The sequence below is a fragment of the Myxine glutinosa genome, chromosome 8 (assembly GCF_964187855.1).
Source record: "Myxine glutinosa chromosome 8, kmMyxGlut1.1, whole genome shotgun sequence".
Lineage (NCBI taxonomy): Eukaryota > Metazoa > Chordata > Myxini > Myxiniformes > Myxinidae > Myxine > Myxine glutinosa.
Genome location: NC_136268.1, coordinates 51,544,188 through 51,556,039, shown reverse-complemented (window position 1 = coordinate 51,556,039; position 11,852 = coordinate 51,544,188). Strand labels below are relative to the sequence as shown.

The following is an 11,852-nucleotide window of genomic DNA, read 5'->3' as shown; positions in this document are numbered from 1 at the left end:
GCTACGACTCTACGACAGTTAGAAAGGAGAGGGAGAGACCGAATCATGACCCCAAAGAACGAATCATGACCTTTCTTACAATGTAACTTATAAAAGCTTGCTTCTAATTGGTGGAGATAAGCCGATGACAGAAAATCATTTAGAGGCTACCAACCAATAAATCCAGAACTTTATGGATTAACATAATACCAATTACCAAACGAATGTGCCAGCAGACGGGACGCCCAGTTTAACGTCCATCCGAGGGACGGCATCCACATCGACGAATCACCCTTCCTGTGAAACACCAAGATGGCAGTTTATAAGTGAGTCGGGATTCGAACCTAGGCTGGAGAGCTTAGATGTTAGAGGCGAGCAGTGAATACCTCCAAGTCATTCTACCAGCCTCACTCAGCATTGAAAGGATAAGGCATGGATAGAAGCAACGCCGGGAAAGCAATGGCAAACCACCCAGTATAACCCTTGCCAACAAACTGCTTCGGCAGCACCAACGCTCTGTAAAGAGTTCGTAAATGTACGCGTTAATACTGCAATCGGCAGTTCGCGACCTCATGATCTGTGAAACCTGTGTGTTATATAGATCTTAGTAGATTCGGAAAGACGCGATTTATCTCCATCATCGACAAAAATTATCGATTGAAGAGAATACGTCACTAATTTTGATTTGAAAACGTTTATATATGATTAAAAAGCAGGAAAAATCAGGGACTGTCCAATGTGGATCTTATCTCGGTGTCTTTTTCACTTCCGCGTCCGATCCCGCTTTGGCTGCTCCACCTCCACGTCACTACTGTTTATGTCGGTCGGCTCGAGCTGTTTGTATGGTGTCCGTACTCAGCGTATCCCAGCCGAGTGCCTCGTCTCCTCGGCGCACAATTTCAATGTCCTCCTTTATCCCAGCTCTGCGAAGCCATTTTTCCCGCTGAAATTTGTCCTTTCCTTATTTTCATAGGAAGGTACGTGGAATGTTTGGTATGAGTTTTGCATGTAAAAAACTAAGCAACAGCCGGTAGGGTAGGCCTCAGTCCGATTTGCAGTATTCACGCAAATAAGTGCTGTGGGTGAAAGATATATATATATATATATATATATATATATATATATATATATATATATATATATATATATATGTGTGTGTAGATATGTACACACTGGTCCCATCTGCCAGCATTGATTGGTGAACGTTAAAGATCCCTATGGTGTCCTTCTCAAAGAGTAGGTGAGTATCGCCGTGACCATGGCTAGGTGAATTAACTTGGCGAATGTCAGGCCTGGCCAGCCGGTTCGTGAATGACTTGGGCCAAACTTCCCCCAGCCGACCCCACAAGGTGGGATAATAGTAGCCGTTAAAGAACAACTTTGACGTTGAACTTCGCAAATAATAAATGCCAAGAAATCCTATGGTGTGCCAAAAATGTAATAAACAAATAAATGAAACATGCGTCACCATGTTTCCCACTCGTTCGGTCCATCGCGAACGGTCAGAGGAGAGAAGAACGACGTTACCTGCTTGGCCTTGTCCTCAATGCCAAAACACACCGAGTACGCTCACCTTCTCGAACTTTGACATGATGGTGTTTTCAGTGCTCAACTTCGCACACAGACAAAGCAAACTGAACGGATTGGTGATTTTGACACCGGTAGCATCAGCGTCTTGATAAATTCAATTGATTGTTTGTTTTAATGTTTGTTTAATGATGTACCATTTGAATTATATCTTGGAGAATATACATTCCATATAATATCACCTGCTTTATTCTATAGAGCTGCATGTACGGGTATATCTTTTGAGAGAAGCTAAACTCATTTATATTTATAAATATATATATTTATATATTTACATATACAGTATATTTATTTATATTTATATATATATATTTATATTTATATATATATACAGTATATATATATATATATATATATATATATATATATATATATATATATATATATATATATATATATAGGTCGAGGGCTATGTACACATAAAAAAAATCACCCCAGATAAAAACAGAAAATTGGCCTTCAGGCCTCAATCGGTTCTTGTGATCATCATCCTGAAGTCGAAATTAGTCCTGTTAAAACTTCCGATCATTCCATCGATGGGGTTGCTTGGTATATGTCACATTGTCACAACCACTTCAACATAATTTATTGTGAGGTGTGTAGGTTTATTAGGTAGTCATGGTATCATTTCATGAGAGTTTTCATGAGACCAATGTTTGTCAAATCGGCTCTTAAATACAACACACAACAACAACATGCATTTTAAGGCCATTTTCCCTGCGAGAGCGGGGGTTAGCCTTGGGGTCCCCATGACAATCTTCTCCATTTTGCCCTATTTTCTGCATCTCCTTGTTAACCCCCTTGCCCACATTTCTTCTTCCACCATCTTTAGCCAAGTCTTTCTCGGTCTTCCCCGTCCTCTACTTCCTTCTACATTCATTTCCATCACTTCTCAACCAGTCACTTTCATCCTTCCTCAACACATGACCAAACAATCTCAACCTGTTCCTCTTCACAGCATCCATCACAGGCTCTATTCCCATCATCTTTCGCAATTCATCATTTGTCTTCCTCTCTCTCAAGGATACTCCGCACATCCATCGAACCATTCGCATTTCCACCCTTTCCAGCCTTCGTTGCTGCTCTACGTTCATTACCCATGTCTCGCTCCCATAAATCATAACACTTCTCACACATGCAGCATACACCTTTCCCTTCAGCTTCAATGACACTCCCCTACTCATCAGCACGCCACTCAGTTCCAGAAACTTCTTCCATGCACATCTCACTCTAGCAACCGTTGCCGAGTCTGATCCACCTTCTCCATTCAGCATGTCACCGAGGTAGCAAAATGTTTTCACATCTTCCAGCTTCACGCTGTCTCCAAGATCCAACTCAACATTTCCTCCATCTGCAGCTCCCTCTGTGCACATCTTACACTTGAATGTAGCTGCCACACTGGTTAATGACCCTCTCAAACCACTACATTTTTGATGAACCCACTCGGCGCACATTGTACATTGAATGGAATTCACTCCGACACCCTTCCTGCACACAGCACACGGCCACTTCCCAGTTCTTTCCACCTCACCACATGCTTTACCACTTGCCATCACCTTCGTTTTTCCGACATTCACCTTCAGACCTTTTGTCTCCATACATTCCTTCCACTTGTTCATCTTTTCCTTCAGTCCATCCATACTTTCCGCAATCAACACCAGATCATCTGCATACAACAACTCCCACGGTAATCCCTCCTTTACATTCTGAGCCAGCACCTCCATCACAGCTACAAATAGTAGTGGACTTAGTACCGGCCCCTGATGCACTCCCACCTTCACCTCAAATTCACCACTGTTCCCGTCCTTCATCCTTCCAGCTGTGCGCGCTCTTTTGTAATTTGCCATCACTAGTCTGATCAACCATTCCTCCACTCCTAACTTCCTCAATTCCCATGTCACTACTTCGCGTGGAACCCTATCGAATGCTTTCTCCAGATCAACAAACCCAAAAAACAACTTGTTCCTCTTCTCCATGTACTTCTCCTGCAACTGCCTCGCAATAAAAAGCGCGTCTGTCGTTCCTCTTCCTGGCATATTCATCCAAACTGCATTTCGTCAATCTTCACTTTCTTCCTTGTCCTCCTCTCCAACACCCTTTCCAATACCTTCATTCCACGCTCCAATAACTTTATCGCTCGATACGAGCCACAGTCCAGAGGGTCACCTTTCCCCTTGTATCGAGGGACGAGGGTACTCAGTTCCCAATCCACTGGAATGCGGCCTTCTTTCACCACCAGATTACAGATCTCTGTCATTCTCTTCACACCCCAACTTCCTGCTGCCTTCAACATATCTCCCACAACTCCCGTCGGCCCTCCCGCTTTTCTACCCTTCATTGCTTTTATCGCTTCCTCAACTTCCTTCTCAGTTATCTTCTCTGCCGGTCCTAAAACTGGGTTACTCTCTGTTGCCATCCCATTCATTCTCTGCATTCAACAGCATTTCCATATATCGCTTCCATCTTCCTTTAATTCCATCTGGGTCCACAACGATTTGTCCCACTTCATCCTTCAAGCAACTCACCCCCATTACCCATTATATCACACCTCTCTTTCACTATCTGCTTTGCAATCCTGAATACCGCTCTCTGACCCTCTTCCGAATCCATGCCTCCTGCGCCTTTGCTACCTCTTTCTTTGCAGCCTTCTTGGCTGCCTTATAACTTTCATGCTCTGCTTTTTCTGCCCCCGTACCCTTCGCCTTCTGCCACGCCTTGAACTTCTTCCTCTTCTCGTCAATCCTCTTTCCAACTTCATCATCCCACCACCATGTTTCCGAGTGCCTCGGTGGTCCTTTTGTCCATCCACATACCTCACCAACGGCTCCCAACAGACTATCTTTCATTGACATCCAACCACTTTCAAGCTCAACCACATCATCCGCTACCCTACTCAGCCTCTCTTTTAATGCCTCCCTTACTGTCACCTCTTTCAACCTCCACACCTTCATTCTCGGTTCGTACTTCACCCGCCGAGCTCTCTTCGCACCTTTCACCCTCATGTCGCAGACAACCAAGTGGTGCTGTGAAACAGCCTCCTCCCCCGTGATCACCATTGTGTCCCGTAGGTTCCCCCTATCTCGCCTACGCACCATCAGGTAGTCAACGGTTGTCGTCGACCCACCTGACGTGTATGCAACATGCTTATTATCCTCTCTGGAACTGAGTATTACAAATCAACAAATCAGCTCCTTCAGTAAACTCCAAAATCCTTTCACCTTCTCCATTTCTCACACCATATCCGTAACCCCCATGAACTCCCTCAAAACCGTCCATACTCCTTCCCACATGTCCATTTAGGTCTCCTCCTACCACAACAACTTCCTCATCTTTCACATTTTCCATCTGCTTCTCTATTGCATACCAGAACTTGTCCTTCTCTTCATCGCTCCGACCAACCTGCGGAGCATATCCCGAGATGACGTTCACCAAGAGCTTTCCAATCATCATTTCCACCATCATCAATCTATCACTCACTCTTGTCACACTCACAACACTGTCTACAAACTCCTCTAAAATACAATATTTAAAGTGGTGGTGCAATCAGCATTAACCGAGGAAGGCTATTCCATTTCTCAGTTTCTCTTTGACTGAAACGGTTCTTTCGTCGAGCCGTATAACTCTTCTCCTCAAACAACTTCAGGGTATGGCATCCAGCTGTGTGATACATGGCATTCAGAAAGTATTCAGACCCCTTCACTTTTTTCACATTTTGTTATGTTGCAGCCTTATACTGAAATCGTTGAAATTCATTTTTTTCCCTCATCAATCTCCACTCAATACCCCATAATGACAAAGAGAAACAGGATTTTAGAAAGTTTTGCAAATTTATTAAATAGAAAAAAACTGAAATATCACATTTACATTAGTATTCAGACCCTTTGCTATGACACTTGAAATTTAGCTCAGGTGCCTCCCATTTCTCTTGATCATCTTTGAGATGTTTCTACACCTTGATTGGAGTCCACCTGTGGTAAATTCAATTGATTGGACATGATTTGGAAAGGCACACACCTGTCTATATAAGGTCTCACAGCTGACAATGCATATCAGAGCAAAAACCAAGCCATGAGGTCGAAGGAACTGCCTGCGGAGCTCAGAGACGGGATTGTGTCGAGGCGCAGATCTGGGGAAGCCTACAAAAAATTTCTGCTGCATGGAAGGTTCCCAAGAGCACAGTGGCCTCCATAATTCCTCAATGGAAGAAGTTTGGAACAACCAGGACTCTTCCCCGAGCTGGCCGCCCGGCCAAACTGAGCAATCGGGGGAGAAGGGCCTTGGTAAGAGAGGTGACCAAGAACCCGATGGTCACTCTGTCTGAGCTCCAGAGATCCTGTGTGGAGATGGGAGAAACTTCCAGAAGGACAACCATCACTGCAATACTCCACCGATCTGGACTTTATGGCAGAGTGACCAGATGAAAGCCAAACAGTTCAATCTTGGTTTCATCAGACCATAGAATCTTGTTTCTCACAGTCTGAGAATCCATTAGGTGCTTTTTTGCAAACTCCAAGTGGGCTTTCAAGCCTTTCATGTGTCTTTCACTGAGGAGAGGCTTCCGTCTGGCCACTTTGTAATCTGGCCACTCTTACTCTCTGTTATACCCCTTCTGTGTACAGTAATACGTTATGATAATGTTTTTGAACAGGACGCCGAGATCTATCATGTGGTGAGAACTATATCCTGGTGCATGAAACTCTAAGACTGATTTTGGCATCCTTTTTCAAGGTGCCAGAACCCATTGAATCTACCTCAGAACACACAGGAATCAACATTCTTGCACTCGACCATCACCATTTATACCCTGGACAGGTCAAACCTTTTGTGTGCGAGAGTCTCATTCAAAGCCTGGTGTTGGGCTAGCGGCTAGGGTGCCAGCTTAGGATCCTAGGATCCTGGGTTCGAATCCCGGTCGATCGCTGAATTAACACCAGGGGGGTTGACTCAGCCTGTCATCCTTCCGAGGTCGGCAAATTGAGTACCAGTTCACTGGTAATTTCCTGTTTGTCGTAAAAAGGCGACAAAAAGGGTTGGCGGCATGAAGGGCATCCGGCCGTAAAACATTGCTTCAAAAAGGGGACCAAAAAACAACAACAACCACGGTCCCCGAAAAAGGCCAACCCCCGCTTGCGGGGAAAAATGGCCTCTAAAGGTGGTTATTTTATTATTTTTAGTCTCATTCAAAGCCTGTGCGCTCTCGGACTAACAGCTTTATTAAACAAAAGGATCAACTCTGATACTAAATGTGACATAACGCTGACAATGTGCACATACGTTGTATCATGTCACATTTAGGATTGGAATTGCTTCTTTTGTTAAATGTATTTCTCCTGACTGCAACCTCACCTCCTAAATGGTGATCAGCAGGGCAGAGAGAATACATTCGTGTGGCAAATGACGATTGTTGCTAACAGGTCGTGCAGCATGTGATGTTATGGGACTCGATCTGTAATTTGCTGCCTCGTCAGGTCGGGGGGAGGTTCTATTGTTTTATATATACAGTATATATAATATATGTTTTTGAACCTTGGTAGGATGTACGGATTTCTTATTCTAGTACTCATGCAACATTAAAACAATGGAATGTTCGACTTTTGTTGGAGAAAGTGGGTGACTGTTTACTGTGAACATAAAAAATAACTTTGTTCGTTGTTGTTGGTTGTAGGTGATGGCTGCAGCGATTGATAAAAGAATATACATTGTACAGGGAGAAATAACAACTTTGGCCAATGCCATAAAAAGGACATCCCGATGGAGTTCCCATACTGCTTTGGTAAATATTCTGTCCGGCTCTCTCAACTGACATGAAACATAATTACAAATTCTTATCCTTAAAATAGATGTTTGAATTGCAGTGCAGTACAAGAAATACTGTGGTTACAGTGGTGTGGTAGTCAGTGTATTGAACTGGTGTCTCAAAGGTTGTCTGTTCACATTTGAAGGTGGCAGTGTTAAGGATTTGGAGTTTTGAGTTTCTCGAAGCTTGAGGTATTTCCAAGTGCATCACTATATCTCAAATTAAGTTTTGTTTAAAATATCAGCTCACTAATTACTTTCCATGGAGGAAGTGTTCTTTCTACCTTGCCTGACCTTATGCATGCCATTCTACATATTTGTATGGGATGAGATGGGCCAGTTTATAAATTGTAGTTGTGTTCAATCTCCCAGGGCAAGTTAGGATGGGTGCTGAAATACTATCAGTGAAAAAGCAGTGCTGCCTATACCCTCAAAACAAAAACGTCGTATTTACACAAAATGAGGGCAGGTTCAACAAATTTTCTTGGAATGATCTAGGATTCATCTACTTATTGTGTTTGCAAGGGGAGTTGATGTTGGAGTGTATTATGAGAGAAAAAATTGATGCAGAGAATAAATTTGAGTGGGGGTAGGGATTTTACAAGGAGGTTAGGGGGGGTTAGGGGGGGTTAGCCTGGTGTTGGCTTAGCGGTTAGGGTGCTGGCTTGGGATCCTAGGATCCTGGGTTCGAATCCCGGTCGATCGCTAATTTAACACCAGGGGGGTTGACTCAGCCTGTCATCCTTCTGAGGTCGGCAAATTGAGTACCAGCTTGCTGGGATGAATGATCCCGGTGTGTACCCCGGTTTAGAATAGGTACACCGTATCCCTGCGCATCATAAGAGGCGACTAAGGGTTGGCGTCAGGAAGGGCATCCGGCCATAGAAACATTGCCCCAAACAGGGAACCATGATTGTCATGGGGCCCGCAAGGCTAACCCTCGCTATAGCGGGGAAAATGGCCTTAAAACGATCATTCATTCATTCATTCATTCATTCATTCATTGTTGGGGGGGGGGGGGGGAGGGGTTAATATAATACACCATAGTAGAAGGAATTGAGGTGGGAGAGGGCAAAGGTGACTAATTATGCTTCGACATCTTGTTTGCACTTGTCTGACCAGTAATATCTTTGTCCTGTGTATGCTATCATATTTTTCCTTCTTTAACAATGGTTAACTCAAGGTTAACTTACATTTTTTGTCCAAAAAATTGGAAAATATATTAGAGTTTATACAAAATCATTTTTCCACCACCGACACCAACGTGTGTATTAACAACGGGACGCCTCTTTGCGGTGGTTGTGTGCACCCCAACACAAGTCGGGGGCCAAATCTTCCCCATTCTTCCCTGCTGCCCAGATTTGTCAGGGCAGTGCGGTCACGGTCAGAGTGACGATTGGTCCCAATGTACCAGCCCTTTCCCTCTTGTCTCTGTCTCTTTCTTGCTCTCTGTCTCTCTCTCTGTCTCTCTCTCTCTCTGTCTCTCTCTGTCTCTCTCTGTCTCTGTCTGTCTGTCTGTCTCTCTCTCTCTCTCTCTCTCTCTCTCTCTCACTCTCACTCTCTCCCACACTACTCTCTCCCACACTACTCTCTCCCACACTACTCTCTCCCACACTACTCTCTCTCCCACACTACTCTCTCTCCCACACTACTCTCTCTCCCACACTACTCTCTCTCCCACACTACTCTCTCTCCCACACTACTCTCTCTCCCACACTACTCTCTCTCTCCCACACTACTCTCTCTCCCACACTACTCTCTCTCCCACACTACTCTCTCTCCCACACTACTCTCTCTCCCACACTACTCTCTCTCCCACACTACTCTCTCTCCCACACTACTCTCTCTCCCACACTACTCTCTCTCCCACACTACTCTCTCTCCCACACTACTCTCTCTCCCACACTACTCTCTCTCCCACACTACTCTCTCTCCCACACTACTCTCTCTCTCCCACACTACTCTCTCTCTCCCACACTACTCTCTCTCTCCCACACTACTCTCTCTCTCCCACACTACTCTCTCTCTCTCCCACACTACTCTCTCTCTCTCCCACACTACTCTCTCTCTCTCCCACACTACTCTCTCTCTCCCACACTACTCTCTCTCTCCCACACTACTCTCTCTCCCACACTACTCTCTCTCTCCCACACTACTCTTTCTCTCACACTACTCTCTCTCTCTCCCACACTACTCTCTTTCTCTCCCACACTACTCTCTTTCTCTCCCACACTACTCTCTCTCTCTCCCACACTACTCTCTCTCTCTCCCACACTACTCTCTCTCTCTCCCACACTACTCTCTCTCTCTCCCACACTACTCTCTCTCTCCCACACTACTCTCTCTCTCCCACACTACTCTCTCTCTCCCACACTACTCTCTCTCTCCCACACTACTCTCTCTCTCCCACACTACTCTCTCTCTCCCACACTACTCTCTCTCTCTCCCACACTACTCTCTCTCTCGCTTCCTCCCTCTCTGACTCTGCCATGGCTCTGACTTGGCTCTGACTTGGTGAAGGCGGGGGTACACCATCCTGGATGTGGGGGGATCCCTAGTCTCTCCTGCGAGATCGATCGGCTGTCTCCGTGCCGCGGGCTTGTTCGAGGGAACTATTCGCGGCTGTACAACAACAACAACTTGTGTAGTTACACCCTCATTGCATAACATTATGTGGAAAGTGGGGTGGGATAACGAGAGGGGAGGGGGAATCCACAGATAGAATGTGGTGAGAATAGTGTGGTTCATGTGTTTGAGTAAGTTAGATTTATGCCTGCATCAGGGATCTGTCAAAGATGAGTTGTATGGTAAACGTTCACTGAGGAGGCGGTGGTAAGATGGTATTGCGTTAACCTCATGTACAGGTGAAGTCAGGTGGAATACTTGTGGAACTAGGCACAAACAAAGGACATGGAAAGTGTGACACTTTAATTAGACAACACCAGGGCTGTTTATCCCAGAGAACTGCAGGCAAGGATGGTGCAGTAAGCTGCAGAGTACCTACGTTAAGGGCAACTACATAGAGGGGTTGTCCCACAGGGTGGAATGGCCCGAAGGATTGCGCCACCTAAAGGCAGTGGGTGGCCAATTGCTGGATCAGCCTTGTACTGGAAAGGTGGTCCCGGAGGGCTTAAAAGCAGCAAACACACATCTATCTATAATTCCAGTAATCTCTGTCTGTACGTTTGTACGTTTGTACGTTTGTCTGTGACCGCTGTTTCTCGACAACCACGGGTCCGATATACTTTTAACTTGCCAGGTATATTGCTGGGGACCCGAGGATGTGCCTTTTCAAGGTTTCATATTAATCGGACAATTACTTACCGAGCTATGTCCAAAAAACGATTCAACCAATCAGAGAGCAGCGAACGATCGCGTGTGCCGGCGTTGCGAATGGACCAAACCATTCCATGTAAATAGAGGGGGGGGTTCTGTGGTCGTTGCGAATGGACGAAACCATTTCATGTAAATAGAGGGGGGGGATTGTCACTGTACTCGCAAGCCGTTCGCCGTTCGCTTTGGCGTTGCGAATGGACCAAACCATTTCATGTAAATAGAGGGGGGGGGATATAATTTTAGATAGATATATAGTACGGGCATATATATAGTACGGGCATGCCCTAGTACATACAACAGTAGGAGAGGACAGTTGGGTTTCAATAAGACATCACCTCCCTCTCTCTCTCTCTCCTTCATCACTCCCTGCGAAGGACTGATTCCAGAAGCGGTGAACGCCATCACACCTCATTCCCATTAGTCCAAAAATAAAGGCAGTAATGGAAATGCAAAAATGCTAGTTGGTGGGAGAAGGATGAGGTTGTGTTTGGGTGCCCAGAAGGCAGTACGAGAGTTGCCGTGGTGAAATCAGAGTGACTAGCACAGTTGGAGTACCGTACCTTACCTACACTTCCTGTAATCGGGCTTGCAATAGTACTTTAGAGATAAGATCTGTGTTATTGTATGACTGATTAGGATTCTCTTCCAGATTTGTGTACTTGTTTGGGAAGATACAGTTGTGTACAGTATTTATTACCTCTGCCACCAAAGGTGGATGGAGGTTATGTTTTCACCCCTGTCTGTCTGTCTCCGTTTGAGAACAAAATATCTCAAAGTTGTGGACTGATTTGGACGAAATTTGGCAGAGAGGTAGCGTATGTTACGAGGACAAAATTATTAGATTTTGGTGAAGATCCGGATTCAGATCCGGCTACTAGAATTTAAAAAAGTGATTCTTCTCCATTGGGAGATAGGGCCAAAAACGATACATCGCAGGATATCTGAAACGGTTATGGACGGATTTGGACGAAACTTGTTGGACAGGTTGTGTGTGTGACGAGGAAGAATCGATTCAATTTTGGTGAAGATCCGGATCTGGATCCAGCTAGTAGAGTTTTTTTTCAGTGATTCTTCACCATTGAGTGATATTTGGGTGCCCAGAAAAAGAGCTGAATAGAATTGTGAGTTCGGGCCAAAAACCATATATAGCACGA

At 45.0% G+C, this 11,852-nt stretch overlaps 1 protein-coding gene across 7 annotated transcripts in view; it reads left to right on the top strand.

Moving 5' to 3' along the window:
- The first annotated feature begins 755 nt into the window (after positions 1-755).
- The window catches only part of GBF1 (golgi brefeldin A resistant guanine nucleotide exchange factor 1), a 430,048-nt gene continuing 418,951 nt past the window's right edge, over positions 756-11,852 (top strand). For 4 of the 7 annotated variants that reach the window (XM_078783295.1, XM_078783291.1, XM_078783292.1 and 1 more), the window contains exons 1-2: positions 936-956; positions 7,232-7,339. Coding sequence is in view for 3 of the 7 variants with exons in the window: in XM_078783293.1 (XP_078639419.1) it covers positions 7,235-7,339 (105 nt within the window). In the remaining 4 variants the exon portion in view is untranslated. Of the gene's footprint in view, positions 957-7,231; positions 7,340-11,852 lie in introns of all 7 variants that reach the window. The other 3 variants (XM_078783293.1, XM_078783294.1, XM_078783296.1) reach the window with 3 other exon arrangements.